This window comes from Canis aureus, chromosome 9, assembly GCF_053574225.1.
Source record: "Canis aureus isolate CA01 chromosome 9, VMU_Caureus_v.1.0, whole genome shotgun sequence".
Lineage (NCBI taxonomy): Eukaryota > Metazoa > Chordata > Mammalia > Carnivora > Canidae > Canis > Canis aureus.
In genome coordinates this window covers 53,915,566-53,937,670 of record NC_135619.1, presented here as the reverse complement: position 1 = coordinate 53,937,670, position 22,105 = coordinate 53,915,566, and the positions used below count along the sequence as shown (strand labels likewise).

The window sequence follows — 22,105 nt, the reverse complement described above, 5'->3', positions numbered from 1 at the left end:
ACACCTGGGTCTCAAACTCCTGCCCCCCTGAATGGAGACAACAGATTTCTGGTGTTTAAGCCGCCAGTCTGCAATGCTTTGTGACAGCAGCCCTGTGATCTGATATAGCACACCCCGGGGGCTCGGCTGCCCCAGCCCTGCTGCTCTGCTCCCGGGCACCGTGGAGCTGTGTGCCACCCTTGCTACCAGACCACCAGCCTCGAACGGCCTACTTTCACTCCTTCAATCTTACTCAACCTCCGAGGGTCCCCTCCTCCCAACTTTCCCCAGAACTCCTCCTGCATCAGCCCCACAGCAGAGCTTAATTGTTCTCTAATTACTTCCTCTGTGAATTGTTCTGTCTGCCCAGCTTCAGGAGGGAGGAATGGGGCTTTGACAGATTCTAGATCCCCCACAGCGTCCATACAGAGGTGAGTACCTATCAGCTGCTCAAGGAGTCTGTATTTTGTGATGGAATGAAGCAGTCAGTGGTGGGCCCCTACCTTCCAGAGTCTGTGAATGGGGGCCACCATAAGCTGAGGAACTTTCTCCAGCAAGCAGGACCAATGCATTTGCTAAGTAGAGGGTATGGGCTTGGGTACCACTTTTGAACTAGACCCCAAAGAGGGGGGATATACCACAAGCCTGGTCTACAGGTTGAAGGTGAAGGGTGAACACATGGGTATAATCATCCCAAACCACTGGCTAGTGGGAGGGCTGACCAGAGGATAGAAAGAACACCCAGAATCTTCTCACCATGAGGCATGAATCTCTGAAAACAGGGCTTCCTCAAAGTCCCCAGGAGACCACCAAGTTCCAAGGAGAGCGAAAGCCAGTGGAGCACCTCTGGGTTTGACAGCAAGACCAGGCGTGTCTCCAAGTGCTGGCCTTCTCACTCCAGCAAGCTCCCAGCCCTCAACTGGGAAGATGAGCACTGGATTGGGAGTTGGGAGAACTGGGTTCAGGTCCTGCTTACACCACCACCCAGTTGTGCCACTCTGGACCAGTGACTTCCCACTCTGAGCTTCAGTCTCCTCACCTGTGAAACACAGGGCTTGGACCAGGTGATTTCTAAACCATCACAACCCAGGAGTTAGTGATTCTCTTGGGTAACTTTTGTCTAAGGCACTTGCCACTGAATGACAAAGGCCAAATAAGAAAAGCCAGTGTTTGTCGACCTCCAGAAAGGTCCAGGCACAGGTGGGGAGCTGGATAGAATCAAGGATCCCAGTGTCTCTGCTTCATTTTGTCCTCACAAGAGCTCTGCACATGATGACCAGAGCCAACTGCTGCCAGGATTCACTGTGTGCCAGGCCCTGCACCCCAGGTGGGCTATAGCTTTCGATCCTCATCACGGCTCTATTAGGGCAAAGTTTCTGTTGTCATCCCTACTTATGGAAAAGGGGACTAAGGCTCAGAAAGAATGAATGATACAGCTAAAATCTGGCAGCATTTGGGATTCTTGCAAGGTTCTCTGATGCCAAAGCCTATTTTGTTAACCACTAAGCCATTCTGCCTCAGAAATGACCCTTCTGGGGACGACTGGGTGGCTCAGCGGTTGAGCATCTCCCTTTGGCTCAAGTCATGATCCTAGGATCCTGGGATTGAGTCTCACATCTGGCTCCCGACAGCGAGCCTGCTTCTCCCTCTGCCTATGTCTCTGCCTCTCTGTATCTCATGAATAAATAATAAAATATTAAAAAAAAAAAGAACTGACCTTCTGTTCCTTCCGGAAGACAGACCCTGAACTTAGCCTGTAGTTTAGAAAGCCCCAGACACCCCCTCACAGAGCCCACCACATGGCCCCAGGGGACCATGGAAGTGAGACAGAGGCAGGAGCAGAGCTGGCCACCCTGAGGACTCCAGGACCCATAATGCCATGTCATGACATCCTGTATCAGACAGAGTGTCTCAATGCAGGTAACAACCCATGAGTGAGCAACTTTGGTGTGCCAGGCACTGAGCAGTGATCTAAGAGAACCCCAAGAAGAGTGGGAGAAGACCGCCCACCCCAAGAACATAAACCTGGCATGGAAATGACCAGATGTAAGAGGTCAACCAACTGATCCGGATTCACAGTCCAATGTGGCTGAGGAGGTCAGTGAAGGCTTCAAGGGGACAGGGGTACTCAAAGTAGTTCTGCAATTCAACTCAGCCACACTTACCAACACCTCCTATGTGCAGAGCCCACAGTAGGCCCCATGGGAGATTCAAGATGGTTCTTTAATGCAACAAAGAACTGCATAAGATCTGTGACAGGGGCAGAAAGCATCCAGGGGAAACACAAAGGAGCCACCAATCCCAACTGGGGGTGTGTGAGGAAGCCCAGGGTATGACTTCATGGGAAACTGTACCTCAGTTTCCCATCTGTAAAATAAATAATAGTAGGACCCATCTCAGAGGATCTTAGCAAGAAGCTGAATTGTGTGGAACTTCTGAGACAGTGCCTGACACTGAGCAAACAGAACGTGTGTGTGCATGTGGTGGTGGTGTCAGCCCGGAGCTCACAGGAGGAGAGGGGCCTGCTGAGTGAAGATGGGAAAGTGAGAGGACAGGCCTGGGGTGCATGGAGTGAACCTCCCATGTGGTCAGGGTGTAGTTCCATGAAGACTGGAACAGCGGATGAGGCTGGAAAGAAAAGTGGGAAGCAATTCCTGCCCTGGTCTCTGGGGGGCTCTATTCCACAGGCGTGAGAGGGACGTGACCCAGGCTACATAAGGGCCATGCAGAAGCTGCAGAGCAATGGACTAAAGGTGCCCTGGAGATGAAGCAGACCCCGCAAGGAGGAGGCCTCTCGGGACTGAAGCAGGGCAGTGGCTCAGGGTGAAGGCAGGAGCCCGGGGGCCTGGGGAAGAAGACTCTCTCCCCTAGTGACTAATGGCCCACCATTCGTCCTGGCTGACGTTAATGCATCCCGCCATCCATCTCCTACTTGTTAAATTACCATTTTATGGCCAAAATCTTTCTCCCATAATTGATAAAAATCTCCTTTTGATGTTCAGTATTATTGGGGAGAAAATGTTTTTTTATTCTTCATTATGTTTTTAATATAAATGTATTTTTTATTGAGAGCTGCTGGGAAGCCTGGAGGAGGTGAATCTCTCTCCCTTGCCCCCCAGTCCCCCCCCACCCACATCTTTGTGGCCACCAGCTCCTTCTGTTCCACTCCCAGAATGCTCACATGGCAGCCGTCTTGGGGACAGTCTGGGGAGACAAAGAAACCAGACGCCAGAACAAAGGTTGTGCTCAGGACAAAAGAAGCCAATCTAAAGATAGCTGGTGGTCCTCAGCTGCAGGCAGCGGAGCAGCCAGGGATGGTAAGGCTGAGTGGGCCTCCGCCACGCCCCTGCCAGTGTGCAAGAACACAGGCAAGAACTCCAGGAGGCGGGGATGCCCAGGGGCTGGCACAGCATCTGGCACACAGGTATGCTCAATAAATATTTGTGAGTAAATAAGAGAAGGGCAGGGAGAAACTGGATCAGCCCTGGAAAGAAGGCAGCAAGGAATATGAGATGGAGGCCTGTGTCACCAGGGAGGGGAAGTCTGCCAGTCATGGGTCCCCCAGGTTAGAATCGGCTCCTCCAGCCCCTCTCCCTAACCATGTCCCTCGCTCCAGTCCAATCCAGGGTATGTTCGTCCCCACGTACGCCCACAGGACAAGGGAGGCAGAGTCCAGCTGCCATCCTGCACAGTAGAAGGCTGGGTCTGGAACATAGCACAACCACCAACTTCTGGACCCATGCTCAAGAAGCCCAGGGGATGGACTGCCAAGGCAGTGAAGGGAAGGGGCTGACCAACAGATGGAACCCTAGGTAATCATCTAGAAAGAGAAAGGAGAATTTTTTCTGTTTCTTGCTAGCAAAACAGTATCCGGGACAGAGAACCATACCAGCTATCAGAAAGCCTGGTGTAAAGTCCCATGTCTGCCATTTATAAGTCTCTCAGAATCTCGGTTCCTCACGCTTACAAAGCATCCAGCATAACACGGAAATGAGCTACCATTTGCTGGTCACTTGTTCTCTACTATATGCTCCAAGTCCATTAATTCATTTAATCCCCACAGTAACCCTATGTGGCGCATACTGTTATTATCCCCATTTTACAGACGAGGAAAATGAGACTCAGAGGAGATAAGTCACATGCCCAAGATCACACAGCCAATAAATCAGCAAGCAGTTTAGCTCCTGCCCACCTCCAAGTCTCAATAGAAAGCCTGACGATCAGGACCAAAGGTACAAATGTGTAGTCCTGACGAGGGCCATGTGGGAACCATGATGGATGATCTAATGTGTCAACTTGGCTGAGCCATGGTGCCCAGACATTTGGTCAAACTTTATTCTATTATCTCTGTGAGGATGTTTTTGAATGAGATTTACATTTAAATCAGTAGACTTTTGGGGCGTGTGGGCAGCTCAGTCAGTAAAGCATCTGACTCTTGGTTTTGGCTCAGATCATGATCTCATGGGCCATAATCTCATGAGTCTTGAGATCAAGCCCCATGTCAGGCTCTGCACTCAGTGGGGAGTCTGCTCTAAGATTCTCTCCCTCTGCCCTTCCCCCCACTCACGTGCATGCACACACTCTCTCTGAAATAAGTCTTTTTTAAAAAGAGTCAGAAATTAATACTGCAGTTTAAAAAAAAACAAAAACAAAAAAAACCACCAACCTGTTTCAGAGTACAGCAGCCAAACACCAATTCTCCAACACCAGTACAAGCGGTGCCCCTAACAAAGGTATTTCTGTGCATCACTCTGGCAGCTGATCTCATTTCCTTCAGTTTTTCATAGAATTTTACGGTTAGAAAGAACTTAATCTGACACAAGTATATCCCAAAACAACAAACAAAACTGGATCATTTATTGAAATATACTGTACTGAGATCAGGTGTGTGTGTGTGTGTGTGTGTGTGTGTGTTAGGGAGGGGGTGAGAGGAGGGATGTATGTCTATGACCACAGGTAACTGTACCAGTACAGCTGACAGTTCCATCATCTCTTCCTAAGTCCCACCATAACTCCTCTCCTCAACTTCTCCACCCATCTCAAACCTCCCACCCCTTCCCTTTCCCCCACCTGGAAAAAATGACCTCATCCCCCACTTTGCTAAGAAAATCTGGCTCCACTCCATCCTCCTTTGCTTGGGTCCCTCTCCAAGTTCTCCTCTCCCTCAGGCTCACATTATAAAAAGAACATTCGAGGCCCTTCAAAATATGATGTTAGCACCAACTTTGCAACCTCAACTCCACTATTTACCAACCTGAACCCCATATTCAACAAGACTATTCACCATGCAACCTCTGTACTTCACACTTCCCAGTGCCTGTACCTGTGCTTAGCCCACCTCATCACTCAGATGTCCCCCCCTCCAACTTCCACTTTTCCAATCCCACCCCCCCTTGAGAGCCTGGGTCAGATGCCACCTGCTTCAGAAAGCCTCCATCCACCCAATGTAATTGAACGCTCTCTCTCTCTTCCTATAAACCCTGTGGGCTCTTACATGGCCAGCTACAACAGTGACGTGTACCTCCCAATGACCCCAGACTACAAGGGCTGGAATGAGATCTTACCCATCCTTGGCTGCACCCAAAGCTTCCAGTACTGTCCCCTCCTCACTAAATACCAGCTGCTTGGACACAAAGAGAGAGATAAAGAATGGAAAATGAAGGAAATGGTATCAAAACACAGAACTACGGGCTGCTTGTGCCTCTGAGGATTCCTCCAGAAGAGGAATGTGTAAGGGCGGGTTGGTGGTCAGAACCCTCCAGCAGATCCTCCAGCAGGAGGCCAAGAACCCTGGGAACCAAGGTGGTCAAGAGCCTCATGGCTTAGGCCCGTGTCTGCCCCATTCAGGGTGCAAAGGTGTCAGCCTGGGCTCCTTCCACAGCATGGGCCATGCCCAGGAGAAGAAAGAACTCGAGTCTCAGCCACCTGTCAGGGCTCCCCTATGTTGGAAAGGGCCAAGGCTTCAGCGTCCTTCCCTGACGCTCAAGCTCCGGCGCCATCTGCTGGCTAAGGCCGGCACTGCACCTAGACCTCCAGTCCCAAGGGCAGTTAAGCGACCAGGTGGAGACAATTCCCAACCCACTCCAGACCCAGGTCATTTTGGAGTCACCAGAAATGACCCCACCTTTCTAGAGTTCGGGCTTCTAACTGCTTCCCAGAACCTGTCCTTCTAACTTATAAAATTAAAGGGAAAAGGGCAAGTTTCTTTCTGGTAACACTAGCTGAGAAACTTCCAAGACACACATACAGACACAGAAAGCAGATTTCCAAAAGATTTCTGCCAAACAGAAGCTCTGCTGCATGGGAAACAAAGCACTGGCCTGATAATCAGAATATCTGAGGCCTCGTGCTGTGGCTCACACCCCTGTCTTAGCTTTGTGGCCCCTCCCCAACCCCTAGCCACACACATCCCTGTGTCAGGACAGTGCCCCTTTACTCACTCTCCCCTCCACACTGATGGCACAGGCTGCTGTGCAGGGATTCAGAACCACATGTAAATCATAGGGTTTACAAGAGATGCAAGCTCACTCTCATCTCCCCATCCTGCTGGGGACATCCCTCAGGGCCAGCCCCTTCTGCCTGGGGCAGGGACTGGTGTGAGGACACCAGTGACCCCTGTCAGGCTTCTGCTGATGGGAAGGATCTGCAAGAGGCACAGATGCAATCAACGAGGGCAGCCAGAACACACCAGCCTCAAGCTCTCTCTGGCCTTCCTCTCTGCTCTTCAGTCTGAGATTTAGGGGCAGCAATGAGGTCTTTGAGCTCCAAGTGTCTTCAGAGCCCATCCAAGAACTTGAACCTAGACAGCAGACGGTGACACATGACAGTGTCGGAAAACCAGGGATGGAAACCTGAAATCAGGGACAAAACAGAGCTTTCCACTGAGTGTCCCAGGGCAGGCACAGAGCCCACAGTCAGTGGGATCCACTCAAACATCTCCCTGGCAGGGAGAGCTGCTCCCCACGAAGTGTCACACACAGGAGAGGCGGGAGGAGGAGGGAAGTGCAAAGTGAGTGACTTTCCCCGCCCTCACACCCCCACATCCACCTACCCTGCTTCCCACACAGCCCCTCGCCCCTCCCTCCACCCACAGACTGAGAAAGTGTGTCACCAGGGAACAAATGCCATCTCCCAGGAGGAAGGAGGAGGAAGGGGGAGAAGAGAGACTTCAGTTGTGTGCCTGCGGGGGCCGGGGTAAGGAAGCAGAGGTTGCTGAGCTTCCCAGCTGTGAAGGACGCCCCCTCAGAACAGTGACCTTGACATCAGCCTCCCTCTCTCAGAGGGCTCGAGACCTGTGGGGCAGGAGCCACAGCCCCCACACTCAGGATCACATGGCCAGGGGGACCTAAGAAGAGGCCCTGAAGATGCAGATGAAATCTATTAACCCCAAAGAGCCTTTGCCAGCTGAGTGGGCCCACCATGAAGCTGATATCCCAAACTTTTCATCTCACTGCACCCTGGCTTAGAGGGGGCCACTGACCTGCCCTTGCCACCCCCTCCAGCCCTCCACAGACAAGTCGGCCTCCAAGGGTTAATCTGCTGCCTTCCTTTCCTTTTATCCGCCCCCACTGAGCTGCCACATGCCAGCAATGATGCACTTCACACTGTTATTACCGTGATTTATTTAGTTTTAATTTGGGGGTGAATCTCGTGCTATAGGAAGCAGGAGGCCAACAGTTTGGCAAGAAGCAAAGCCACGCAGGGGCCTGTGCCATGCCAATCCTGTCCCCTCTGCCTTGGGTCCCTCTGTCCTCAGCCTGCTCCTCCTGGCCTGTGGCCTTGCTCCTGACTCGAACCCTAAATTGGGTTTGCCCTTCATTTAATCTCCTCCACATAGCTTTTATTCCCTCATCTGCAAAATGTGATAAATAACAGTACCTACCTCCTATTTTTGCAGAGAGGATGAGGTGAGATAATGCACGGAACACAGTACAGCTGTTCTCACACAGTAGACTCTCAATAATTAACAGATATTATTAGGTTGATCCCTATGAATCACATTACATTGCAGAACCCAAACAACCACATATCAACAACTTCATATGGTTCAATCTTTTTTTCTTTTTTTTTTTTTTTTTTTTTTTTATTCATGATAGACACAGAGAGAGAGAGGCAGAGACACAGGCAGAGGGAGAAGCAGGCTCCATGCCGGGAGCCAGACACGGGACTCAATCCCGGGTCTCCAGGATCACACCTTGGGCCAAAGGCAGGCACTAAACCGCTGAGCCACCCAGGGATCCCCCTCAACTAATCTTTTGTACTCAGGGCCACAGAAGTTCCTTCTAACCCCTACGATTTCCCTACTGAAAGTTGCCATGAAGTCCCCTTTCCGCTCCAGTGCCAGAGCCCCAGCCAGAGCTCTGCTGGTGCCTTTGAGAAGCACAGCATCCCAGGACCCAGCCCAGCCCGGCCCAGCCCCGGCGGCTACCTCTTTGCCCAGGTCCTCACGGATGACCTGGCGGACCTCTTGAATGCTGCTCTGCGGGGCCTGGCTGTGCAGCACCTTCAGCGTGCTGGTGTACTCCTCGGGCAGCAGGTAGTCCAGAGCCCCCAGGTGCTGGCCCACCTTGATGAAAGTGCCCCGGTTGGCACAGCAGAGCTCACAAAGACGCCTGGCAGAACGGAGGTGCACCTGCAGGGAGACAGGCCAGGGCCAGAGAGGGATGAGTGCCCACTGCCCACTGCCCACTGGAAATCACCCCCTTTGCTTGCCCCCTCTGCCTGAAAACCCTGATTCGCTCCTCAGAGTACACACACACACACACACACACACACAGCTTCATTCACCGACTGCCTCCATGCTCTCCTTCGGTCTTGGTACCTAGAGCAGTCAATTCCAGCCTCATCCTGAGGCCAGCCCCCTCATATGGCTGATGCTCCGATGCTTCTGATCCTCTTTCCATCGAGATTCATCTGGCCCAGGAACCAGAGCCTTCATTCAAGGCTTTTAACAATTCTAATCTACTAATGATTCATTTGAGGGCACTGAGTTAATGTATGTGTCACCCAAGCCTCAGACATATTAATAACACTATCTGCTTAGAGATCTACGGTTTCTAAAACATGCTCATATGCATTATTTCTTTTAATCCTTATAGCAGTTCAGGGAGTCAGGTACTGGTGTCTTTAAAAATTAGAAACTCAGATGTGGCGCTTATGAATAAATAGCTAATAAAGGTCAAAGGAAGGTCTAGAAAATGCTCCAAACCTAGAGCGCTTTTAACTCAGCAAACTTTAGAGCAGGAGACTCCTCTTAACTGGAAGAAAAGTTTTACTGGGAAACATCAGGTGCATAGAGTAGGCAGCTGGGCAGGTTACCTACGACAGGGCAGCCTTAACTTACAGCCTGATGCCCACTGTCCTTCCAGAGCTGGGAGGTAATACCCCCTGCCCCCCAGGCTGTGTATCCCCCAGTTATCACTCCAGCTCAGCTGAGGACCCTTGGACCTGCAAGGGTCCTGCCTTCCTGAAGCTACAGCTTCTAAGGCAGGATAGAGCCATGTGCACACACAGAAGGTAAGGGAGCCCAGTGCCCTGTGGGAACCTCTTGTACCCATGAAATCAACCAACAGGGATAAACATCCATGATAGATTTACACTCTCTTGGGTGTTATGGAAGATGCCAACATAATTAACCACATACTGGAGGCAATGAACCACCTGAGGAGTTTAATAACTTTTGGCAACAAGGATGGAAGAAACAGTCAAAGATCCTATACAATTAGTTGCCAAGTGGACCATACAGAAAACTGCTACTTTAAAAAAAAAAAATGTATTTATTTTATTTATTCATGAGAGACACAGAAAGAGAGAGAGAGGCAGAGACACAGGCAGAGGGAGAAGCAGGCTCCATGCAGGGAGCCCGATGTGGGACTTGATCCCCGGTCTCCAGGATCAGGCCCTGGGCTGAAGGCGGCACTAAACTGCTGACCACCCAGGCTGCCCAGAAAACTGCTACTTTAGAAATTAAGAAGATAACACTACAGCCCTCAACACCCTTGTCCCAGCAGCCAGGATCCCATCTGCCCTGTCCCACCACAGCAGAGTAGATGCCCCAGACTCCAGAGGCAGGACACTGGGAGTTGTCCTGAAGTCCTTTTGGGCATCCACTACTGGCTCTGCTGGACACCTCACTGCCCCCACCCCAGTGCCCTCATGGGAAGCCCTAAATACACATGACTCCATCCCGCTGGGCAGAGTCCTCCAGCCTTGATGTGGATATCTGGTCCCAGCTGGGCCACAGAGAGTCTTTTTTCCCTGATGGAAGGGTGTAGGGAGAAGGAAATTAATCCTAAGAATGAAGAGAGAAAGATGCTCTTAGATGGGATGAAAGATTGTGGGAAAAGGTGGTGAATTCACTTTAAGAATTTGGAACTGGGGACTCAGCTGACCAGTGGCAGGTGTCAGAAAATCAGTGCCATGGCCGGCTAAGGCTATGCCCAAGCCCTGGTTCTGAGGAAGTGTGAAAGAAGGCAAACATGGTCAAACATGGAACCAGGCATTTTCTCACAGAGCAAAGGTCCAGGCTGGTGTGAACAAATGACTTTTTGTAGCTCAAATAATCATTCTCCAAATTCCAGCCCAGAAGAGGAGAGATCATAGTCATTGGCAGAATAAGACGGAGTGGACAGGCGTCTACAACCCACTATTCCCTAAGGTACAGTATGACTGGAGCCCACATCCAGCTGGACACTCACAGCTGGCTGCCCTGCCACTCAGCTGCCCTTTCCCCCAAGGAGACACACTCAACCCCCCACATCAAAGCTTCTCTGGAGTCAAAGCCACATGGAATCAGAGGGCTGGGAGGTGAGATGAGGACACACCCCACTTTCCTCACCCTGCCCAGTAAAGACCTGAGCCACTGTGTATTCACTGGGCCCTGCAGCAGGCCGGCTGCATGCCCTCCACCACACGGGAAGACGCCACTGAGCCGCTTGCACACACCGAGGGACTTGCAACAACAGGATCACACTGAGAACCACAGGAGCTCAGCTGCAAGACCCAAGAGAGCTGGAATTAGAGGAAAGACTCACTCACAGGATGCAAGTGGGTGTATGCTGCTCAGAACTATGGCCTCCAGGCTCCAAATCCGCCCTTCTCCGCCCCACACTGTGATCCTAGGGCTGCACCCTGTCGTTTCTCCATTGTCAGGTGGCTTCTTATTAAGCTTTGTCTACAGGTGTCTCTGGAGGGACACTGAGGCTACCGGAGGGAAAGGAGGCTCCCTTCGAGGTGTCAGTGTGGCATTTATCTCAGCAGCCAGAAGGCCAGTGGTTTAGGGGTGGCCCCCCAGAACAGCCCATCCCCAGTAAATTTCCCCATTACTCGGCAGGCCCCTGTGATGGACTCACTGAGGCCCACACCCTCCAGCAAGTGTGCTGACCAGGCAGCAGGCTGCTCCTATAGCTTAGCTCCAGTCCACACCCTCCTACAAATTTTACTGCCACCCAGTCCACTCTCCCCTCGACCGTGCCTTCCATTGGGTCTCCTCAGCACTGGGCAGACCTCCACCTCATCCTTGCAGGTGGGAGGCCCTCAGCTGAGTTCTGTCCTTGTTCACGACCCCTCAGCCCGAGAGAGAGCAGCTGCTTTGTGTGCTTACTACTTTTTACCAGTTAATAATCTTTTCTGTTAAGTCTTCCCCACTTGAACCCTCTTGCACTGTTGGTGGGAATGCAAACCAGTGCAGCCACTCTGGAAAACAGCATGGAGGTTCCTCAAAAAGTTAAAAATAGAACTACTCTCTGATCCAGCAATGGCAATAGTAGGTATTCACCCAAAGAATACAAAAATACCAATTCAAAAGGATATCAGAAAGGGAGACAGAACATAAAGACTCCTAACTTTGGGAAACGAACTAGGGGTGGTGGAAGGGGAGGAGGGCGGGGGGTGGGGGTGAATGGGTGACGGGCACTGGGGGCTATTCTGTATGTTGGTAAATTGAACACCAATAAGAAATAAATTTAAAAAAAAAAAGGATACATGCACCCCGATGGTTATAGCAGCAGTATCTACACTAGCCACTAGCCAAATTATGGAAACAGCCCAAGTGTCCACTAACTGATGAATTAATAAAGAAAATGTGAGATATATATGTGTGTGTGTGTATACATATGTATGTGTGAATATTACTCAGCCATAAAAGAGAATGAAATCTTGCCATATGCAACAATACCAATGGAGCTAGAGAGTATTACGCTAAGTAAAATAAGCCAGTCAGAGAAAGACAAATATCATATAATCTCACTCATATGTGGAATTTAAGAAACAAAAGAAATGAGCAAAGGGAAAAAGAGAGACAGAGAGAGAGAGAGGCAAACCAAGAAACAGACCCATACCTATAGGGCACTGATGGTCACCAGAGGGGAGGAGGGTGGAGGGATGGGGGAAACAGGTGATGGGGCTTAAGGAAGGCACCTGCTGTGATGAACACCGGGTGTTGTACGGAAGTACTGAATCACTGCATTGTACACCTAACTAACTCTACTATTATGCTGCATGTTAACTAACTGGAATTTTTAATAAATAGAAAATAAATAAAAGGATGGATTCCATTCTAAACTTATTTTTTTAAAGGATTTTATTTATTTATTCATGAGAGACACACACACAGAGAGAGAGAGAGAGAGAGAGAGAGGCAGGCAGAGACACAGAGGAAGAAGCAGGCTCCATGCAGGGAGCCTGACGTGGCACTCGATCCCAGGTCTCCAGGATCATGCCCTGGGCTGAAGGCAGCATTAAACCACTGAGCCACCTGGGCTGCCCTAAACTTTTTAATACAGTGTATGCTCTGCAGTTTACTTACATAGTAATCAATGTGAAATAAAGATCTCAGAAATTTAATAAAAAAAAAAGTTTTCCCCAGTCAGATACTGGTATGATTGGTCCCTTATGGATACATAGGATTGGTCCCTGAAATCAAATCTGAATAAATTAGGGTAAAAAGAAGGGCATTTCAGGGATGTCAAGTTCAGTGGTTGAGCATCTGCCTTTGACTCAGGGTGTGATCCTAGAGTTCTGGGATCGAGTCCCACATTAGGCTCCCCACAGGGAGCCTGCTTCTCCCTCTGCCTGTGTCTCTACCTCTCAATGTGTCTTAAAAAAAAATAAAATAAAATAAAAATAAAAATAAAAAAACAAACAAAAAACCATTTCAGATCAAGAGGACAATACAGCAATATGTATCTGCGTGCTGAAGACCTATTCCACTGTTTTCTTTAGACTGGATTCACACCTTCATTTGTCTCTGCCACTGGCAGCCCTCAGAAAGCACCAGCCTCGATGATGTCAGTTGAAAGATTAAAAAAAAAAAAAAGGAAAGCACCAGCCTACTGCCCATCACCTGCAGCTGGAGCCTTGGTAGGGTATCTCTTGGCACAAAGTGATGGTCACCTTCAAGACACTGTGTGGACAATACAGGGAGCCCTTTCTGGTCACACAAGCCCAGGAAAGCTGGTTGACTTCCAACTTACCAATCATTTGGCACATCAGCCATAGGGGCAGAGACCATGTGTGTCCCCTGTACGCTCTGTGTACCTCAGGGAAAGCTGAGCAGGAGCCATAAATGTAGATTGATGACAACTATGAGTTATACACTCACAAAACCGTCACCCATGAAGCTGAGTCAGCATCTACTGCAAATGGCACCCACATTTCAACTAAAGAGGCCCCAAAGTCACCTTCAACTAGCTTCTAAATAAACACACACACATACACACAAGTGGTGAGGGATACTGTCATTCATCAAAACCTTTTAATGTTCTTTTAAGGCCAAAAAACACAAACGCAGAAGAACAGAGTAGGGTTTCTGATCTCCGCGGTCCCTTTTCAGCTCTAGCTTCTAGGGCTTCCCTGTCCTTTGGATTCAGAAGGCAGGTCCCATTCAAACTTTCAAGAAACTGCTGCTTAGTAACAACCCTCCTTTTAGCATTCACTTCCCTAATCTGATTCCTTAAGGGGCTGTGTCTGCTGACAGCAGGGACTATTCATGGGGAACCCACAGTTCTCTCCCACCCAGGAAACTTTCTAACCCCAACAAGGACTGTGCTTCAATGAAAAGGTAAAAGCTTCTAGAATCTCCAGATCGGCACTCTCCTGTATCTAGTCGTGCATATTATAATTCGTTGGGTGTGCACCTGCACAAGCCTAGAGACCCCAGGAAGGACATGCCAGTCAACAAAAACTAGTTGATTCTAGGTTTGTCCAAAAGAACCTGCTGCAGTGATGGAAATATTCTGCATCTGCAGTGTCCAATAACACAGCGCCCACCAGCTACCACTAGATACGGGGCACTTAAAATGGGGCTAGTGTGAAGGAAGAACTGAATTCTTCATTTTACTTAATTTTAAATAATTTAAATCATCACATGTAGCTAGTGGCTCCCATACTGGACAGCTCAGGCTTATCAATCAGTAACAACTATAATAAATAACCATTTCATTAGTGCCCTGTTCTAAGTACTACTCCTGGCCTACATTAAAAGCTGAAATAAAGGTGGTTATTACTGTTTTTAAATCTGCCCAATATCTCTGTAAAATGGATCTCAATATGTGTCTTTAAGGATGACAAAATAGGGATCCCTGGGTGGCTCAGCGGTTTAGCACCTGCCTTTGGCCCAGGGCTTAATCCTGGAGTCCTGGGATGCATTCCCACATCTGGCTCCCTGCATGGAGCCTGCTTCTCCCTCTGCCTGTGTCTCTGCCTCTCTCTCTCTCTCAGTGGATCTCATGAATAAATAAATAAAATCTTTAGGGAACCCTGGGTGGCGCAGCGGTTTAGCGCCTGCCTTTGGCCCAGGGCGCGATCCTGGAGACCCGGGATCAAATCCCACGTCGGGCTCCTGGTGCATGAAGCCTGCTTCTCCCTCTGCCTATGTCTCTGCCTCTCTCTCTCTCTCTCTGTGACTATCATAAGTAAATAAAAATTAAAAAAAAAGAATAAGGACCAGAAATGGTAAACCTTGTTTAAAAAAATAAAAATAAAAATAAATAAAAAATAAAATAAAATCTTTAAAAAAAAAAAAGAAAGAAAAAAAGGATGACAAAATAATCTCAGAGAGGTTCAGTGACATTTCCAAGCTCCCAGAATTAGCAAAGGGTGAGATGCTGGTGTGTTCAACCATGTGCCAGAGGGCAGGCATGAACTGAATTTTTCCATGTATGAGCACCATGGGGATGCAAGCATTGTCAGGATGGTCTCCAAGGGCAAGGAGCTTACAAACCAGACCAAGGGGTGGACACATACCCATGACATTGGAATCACCAATGGCAGGCAATAGAGGTAGCTGCCCAGTAGCTCCAAAGTATGACATGTGCTGAAGAGAGGACCAGCCTGGCACGAGGGTGGCCATGGAAGCTGAATCAAGTGTATACAGTTTAAAAGGCCAACAAAAGCCATGCTCAATCTTGAATACAAGGAGTTGTAAAACATAAGGATTAACAGCACTGGCTTTGGAACCAAAAAGACTTGGGTTCAAATCCTACTTTGCTACTTACTTGTCATATAACCCTAACTCTGGGCCTCAGTTTCCTCATTAGTAAAAGGAGAACAATGGTAACTATCACTGGGATGGCCACATGAAGCAATGCATAAAAAAAAGAGTTCAGCACAGGGCTTAGCATACAGTCAGTGCTCAATATATGAATAAAAAAAGATGGCAGGGGATCCCTGGGTGGCTCAGCGGTTTGGCGCCTGCCTTTGGCCCAGGGCGCGATCCTGGAGACCCGGGATCGAATCCCACGTCGGGCTCCCGGTGCATGGAGCCTGCTTCTCCCTCTGCCTGTGTCTCTGCCTCTCTGTCTCTCTCTGTGTGACTATCATGAATAAATAAATAAAATCTTTAAAAAAAAAAAAAAAAAAAAAAAGATGGCAAGGCCAGGGGGGAACCAATGTTCTTAGAAAAATAAAATTAAAAAAAAAAAAGAGAGAGAGAGAAAGAAACACTCCCAGACCCATCCACTCCCTATACTTTCTTCAGACCAACAAGTCTGGACTGCAATCTAATAGAAACCATAGCTAATTTCATGCTCCGTCATCTAAATGGCATAGCAACCATGCATAAGAAATGCAAATAGTGATAGAGCATTATTCTACTAAATACACTGACTTTAGGTTCTCTGCCCCCAAAGGCCTGTCAACTTCTTCTACTACCCTAATACCAACCACTCAGCTGCTCACTGACCCAAGTGTTGCCTTTACCAAGCACTAGGTTGTACTGGCTGAGTGGGTGTGTGGCTGCAGCATGTCCTCACTGCAGAGGCCTGACATCCCTCCTTCTGTCCCTGCCAAAATACAGTAGGAACAGCTGGCATGGCCTCCCTGCCCCTCCTCCAACTTCATTTCCACTCCCAGCTCAATAACTTGCCTTATGATTATCTCATTACCAATAACCTTGCTGTAATGAGTTTTAATCTGCCTCATATTAATTAAAAGCATTGTTATTAGCTAGCTTGGTTTGGGGTTTGAGAAGGGGACAGTGAATAGCTAATAAGATCAACCCAGTGCTGATTAATAATTGATTGGGAGGGATGGAGCAAAGAAAGGCCCAGAGAGGGCAATTCCTAACTCATGTCTAAATACCCAGGAACATGGGCTTTGGTCTCCAAACTCAGCAGAAAGTTACCAAAGTCAGCCTGAATCAACAGGTTCCCCATCAGAACTGAGCAATAATCTCCAATGGAGTTTAGGGGTGTTTGTGACACACAGAGGAAAGCGACAGACACACATGCAGACCCCACATGATATGAGGGGGAAAAGAGAGAGACAACAAAAGAGGATGTAAGAGACAGACCCCAAAACAAGGGTTTTTGATTAATTCTAGTCAAAAAATAAAGACTCACAGGAAATGTAATGAAACCTAAACAGTGGTATCTCTAGACTATGAGATCACAAAGGTATTTTTTTCTTCAAAGCTTTTTCTGTATTTTCCAAATTTCTTAATACTCATATGTATTATGTCAATAATGGGGAAGAAATTTTTTTAATCATCCCTCCTTCAACAATCTCTATAAACATAAAAGTCCAGCTGATTTTTTTTCAGATTTATAAAACAATGATTGTTACGGAACTGTATACCAGGCAGTTAGGACAGTGATTCCTGAGCAATGGGAGGCAGACAAGGTGAACCCTATAACTGTCCCAGTTTACTGCATCAAGACTTTCCAGGCTCAGCATCAGGAAAGGGAAGCCAGGAAGTGCCCAGAGAACTCCCTGAGTTGGGGAGATGGAACTGGGAGTCCAGGAAGGCCAAGCAACAAGGCTTCTTCACAGGACAGAGTACTGGAGAGGAGAGAGCAATATAGAGGAGGAGCAGTGAAGATGTGTGGAGGGTCCACCTCACATATTCGGCACATGCACATGAGGAAACCACCTGAGTCCAGAAAAAGAACAATCAAAAAAGACTAGAGTTAACAGTACCCGGTGCTCACATAGAACCTACTTCCACCAGCCAGACTGGAAAATCTTGTAATTCTTGAGCCACTTGTTATAGCACTATCCCAGAACAAAGCTGAAGAGTACATATAAGAATACAAAAATACCTAGAACCCAAAATGATGTTCAATGTCTGGCACCTAATAAGAAATTACCAGGTATGAAAAGAAGCAGAATAATATAACACAAAATGAGAGGAAAACTATCAATCAAAATAACTCAGAAACAATAATAATAATATATAATTTGTTTAAAAACCAGAACTGAAACTTACATTAGAATTAGTAGAGAGAAAAAAAAAAAAAAGAATTAGTAGAGAGGAACATTAAAATCATTATTATAACTGCATTTCATATGTTTAAAATTTAAGCAGAGACAAGAACAATATTTTTTTCAAAAAGAGAGTGAAATCCAAATGAAAATTCTAGAGATGAAACTGCAATGTGTGGTGTAAAAAATACACTGGATGGGAACAATGGCAGATTAGGCAATGTAGAAGAAATGATCAGTGAACTTGAAGACCTAGCAATAGAAACGATTCCAAATGAAACACACAAAGAAAAAAGAATTTTTTTAAAAAATGGAAAGAAATCAGTGATCTGTGGGACAAATTCAAGCAGCCTAGTAAACATTTAGCTGGAGTCACCAAAAGAGAGGAGATAGGAGAGGGTAAAGAAAAAATATGTAAAGAAATAATGATTGAAAAATTTTCCAATTTGATTTTCTAAAAAAAAAAAAAAAAAGAAAGAAGGAAAGAAAGACCGACCTATAAACCAACAGATCCAAGAATATTCAAAAAGCCTCATGCATAAGAAACATGAAGGAAACTATTTAATGAAATTATTCAAAATTAGTGATAAAGAGAAAAATCTTTATAAAGTATCCAGAGAAAGGGATGCCCTCAGTGGCTCAGCAGTTAAGCATCTGCCTTCAGCTCAGGGCATGATCCTGGAGTCCTGGGATCGAGTCCCACATCAGGCTCCTTGCATGGAGCCTGCTTCTCTCTCTGCCTATGTCTCTGCCTTTCTCTGTATATGTCTCTCATGAATAAATAAAATCTTTTAAAAATAAAGTATCCAGAGGAAAAAATTACCTCATAGACAGAGGAACAAAGAAAAGAATGACAGCAGATTTCTCACTGGCAACAGTACAAGCAGAAGTGAGCAGAGCAACTCTCTGAAAGCACTGAAAGAAAACCCAGAATTCTATACCCAGAAAAAAACATCTTTCAAAAACAAAAAAGTAAAATGGAAGCTCTTTCAGGCATATAAAAGCTCACAGAATTCATCTCCCTCTACAACAACAAAAGAAAATGTTAAAGGATATCCTTCAAGTAATAGGAAAATGATATGGGAGAGAATTATGAATGTATGTGAGGGAAAAAAGACTAGAAATAGAAATTTCGTAGGTGAATACATAAGGATTTTTTTCTTATTTTCTGTATCTCTTTAAAAGATAAACTGCTTAAACAAAAATTATAAAGTAATGTAGAGTTTATAACATATGTAAAAGCAAAATGTATTAACATCAGTAGCACAAAGGCTGGGAAGAAAGAAATGAAAGTACACCATTATAAGATTCTTACACTCTGTGAAGTGGTATGTCACTTGAATGCAGAATATAAAAGTTAAAAATGTATGCTGTAAACTAACACAATCACTGAAATAACAAAAAAGCATCAAAGGAAATAGAATCATTAAAAATATCTAATCCGAAAGAAAGTATGAGAGGAAACAAGAAATATAGGGCGAATAGGACAAACAAAACAAATAACAAGATGAAAGACATAAATCTAACCATAACAATACTCTCTTTCTACTAATTTATTTTAATTTCCATTAAATATAAATGGTCTAACTACCCCAATTAAAAGCCAAAGATTGTCAATTTGGATAAAAAAGAAAGATTCCTGGGGTGCCTGAGTGGCTCTGCCAGTTAAGTATCCTACTCTGGATTTTGGCTCAGGTCATGATTTCAGAGTTGTGAGATCAAGCCCTGTAGTGGGCTCCACTCTAGATGTAGAGCCTGCTTAAGATTCTCTCTCCCTTCCTCTTCTGTCCCTCCCTGTTCCAATCCCTCTCTTACTCTCTTAAAAAAAAAAAAAAAAAAGTCCCAGGGCAGTCCTGGTGGCTCAGCGGTTTAGCGCCGCCTACAGCCCAGGGCCTGATCCTGGAGACCCAGGATCGAATCCCATGTCAGGCTCCCTGCATGGAGCCTGCTTCTCCCTCTGCCTGTGTCTCTGCCTCCCTCCTCTCTCTCCTATGTGTATTCTCATGAATAAATAAATTAAATCTTTAAAAAAAATCCCAGTAAATATTGCCTATAAGAAATGCTCTTTAAATATAAAAATATAAATAGGTTTAATGTATGTGGATGGGAAAAAGTACATCATGCCAACACTAATTAAAATAAAGCTGGAATGGCAATGTTTACGTCAGACAAGAAGATTTCTATCCAATTCTATCTAATTCAATTGTGTCACAGCTGAATTCTACCAAACATTTAGGCAGGAAATAATACCAATTCCACTCAAGCTCTTCAGAAAACTGAAGACAGAATACTTCCCAACTGATTCTATGAGACCAAGGTTACTCCAATATCAAAACCAGACATTAAATACAAGTGGGGGGGGGGGCGGTCACAGACCAGTATTCACTCTGACCATAGATATAAAAATTTCTTTTTTAATTTTAGCTAATCAAATCCAACAATTTAAGAAAAAGCTCTATTCTTATTACATCTTATCAGGTGGTGCATAATTTTGATTTGTCTCCCTCCAGGCAATGTGAATTTTGATCATTTCATTAAGATGTTATCCACCAGGCTTTCTTACTTAAAGTTACTTGTTTTCTTTTTATAATTAAGTATTGTGCAAGGAAGAACTCCCAAATTTTATAAATTAACCAGTTCCTTATCAAACTCTCGATTTATTCATCTGTTTATTTTTGTCCATTTGGACTCATGGATTTCTACTTTTTTCAACATATCACAATCTAATACTATCATTGTTTTAACAGCCTCATTGAGGTATTTTGACCCATGATAAATGATACAGGTACAACCTATACTTCTTGATGTATGCATGCATCCATGATACAAAGTTTAATTCTGCATATGAATATCTAATAATTCAGGCATTGTTTGTTGGACAGACCTTTCTACACAGAATTGCCTTTGACCCATCGTGAAAAATTAATTGTTCATATATGTGTGGGTCCATTTCTGGACTTTCTTACCTGTTCCATAGATTAGTCTGTTTTTACATCAATTCTACATTGTCTTGACTACTCTGAGTATATAATAAGTCTTGAAATCAAATAGTATTTGTCCTCTTTGTTCTTCTTTTTCAGTGTTACTTTCTAGCACTGACTCCAAAACCTTCCATAATCCCATGTGGACTTTAGAATCAGCTTGTCAATTTCTACAAAAGGCCTGCTGGGATTTTGGTAGGAATTGCCATGAATCTATATATTCATTTGGAGAGAATGGACATCTTAGCATTATTGAGTCTTTCTACCCATGAATATAATACACCTTCTCCATTTATTAGTCCTTTTTAAAACTTTCAGCAATATTCTGATTCAATATATATCATATATACAAATAAAAATAGGGGCACCTGGGTGGCTCAGTCGGTTAAGCATCTGCCTTCAGCTCAGGTCATGATCCCAGGCCCTGCATTGGGCTCCCTGCTCAGCAGGGAGCCTGCTTCACTCTCTCCTCCCTGTTCCTGCTCTCTCTTGGTATCTCAGTCACTATCTTGCTCTCTCTCTCAAATAAATAAATAAAATCTTTTTTTAAAAAAAGAAAAAGAAATAGAATAGAAATTTCTCCTAAGAAAATAATCTAAGACATGGAAAATAGTCTATGCACAAAGGTGTTCAGCACAGTGTTAATTATAATAGAAAAACATATGCAGATGCATCCTAAAAGTGGGAAAAGGGGAACAGCTAAGTAAATCATGTAACAGGCACACAAACAAAGTAGTAAGCTATTTTAAATGGACTATATGACAATATGGAAAATGCTAAGGATAACACATTAAGAGAAAAGAACAGTAAATTATATTCATAGAACACTATGGTTTTAACAAAACAGTGTTAAGGTATATCAAGGGTACACCTGGGTGGCTCAGTCAGTTGACTGACTCTTGGTTTTACCTCAGGTCATCTCCTGGGTTGTAGAATTGAGCCCTGAGGCAGGCTCTTCACTCAGCAGGGAGTCTGCTTGAAAGATTCTCTCCTAGGGCACCTGGGTGGCTCAGTGGTTGAGCGTCTGCCTTAGCTTTAGGTCGTGATCCCAGCGTCCTGGGATCAAGTCCTACATCCAGCTTCCTGCATGGAGCCTGCTTCTCCCTCTGCCTATGTCTCTGCTTTTCTCTGTGTGTCTCTCATGAATAAATAAAATCTTAAAAAAAAAAAAAGATTCTCTCCCTTCTTTGCCTCTCCCCTCACTTGCCCAAGATATCTCTTTCTTTCAAAATAAATAAATAAATCTTTTTTAAAAAAGAAAAGAAGGTATATCAAAGTCACAGTGAGTTTGATTTGGTGAAATTAGAGGTAATTTTTCCTCAAATCTCTAAATTTTTTAGTAACATAATTATTGCTCTATAAATGCTTTTCTATTTTTCAATTCAGAAATAATTCACACACCAAAGAATTCACCACTTTAAAATATACAATTCAGTGGTTTTTAC

General features: G+C 45.7%; 1 protein-coding gene across 17 annotated transcripts in view; it reads right to left on the bottom strand.

The window, feature by feature from the left end:
* The window catches only part of ADCK1 (aarF domain containing kinase 1), a 147,284-nt gene that overhangs the window by 56,959 nt on the left and 68,220 nt on the right, over positions 1-22,105 (bottom strand). For all 17 annotated transcript variants that reach the window (XR_013386580.1, XR_013386581.1, XM_077910186.1 and 14 more), the window contains one exon: positions 8,408-8,611. Coding sequence is in view for 15 of the 17 variants with exons in the window: in XM_077910186.1 (XP_077766312.1) it covers positions 8,408-8,611 (204 nt within the window). In the remaining 2 variants the exon portion in view is untranslated. The remainder of the gene's footprint in view (positions 1-8,407; positions 8,612-22,105) is intronic.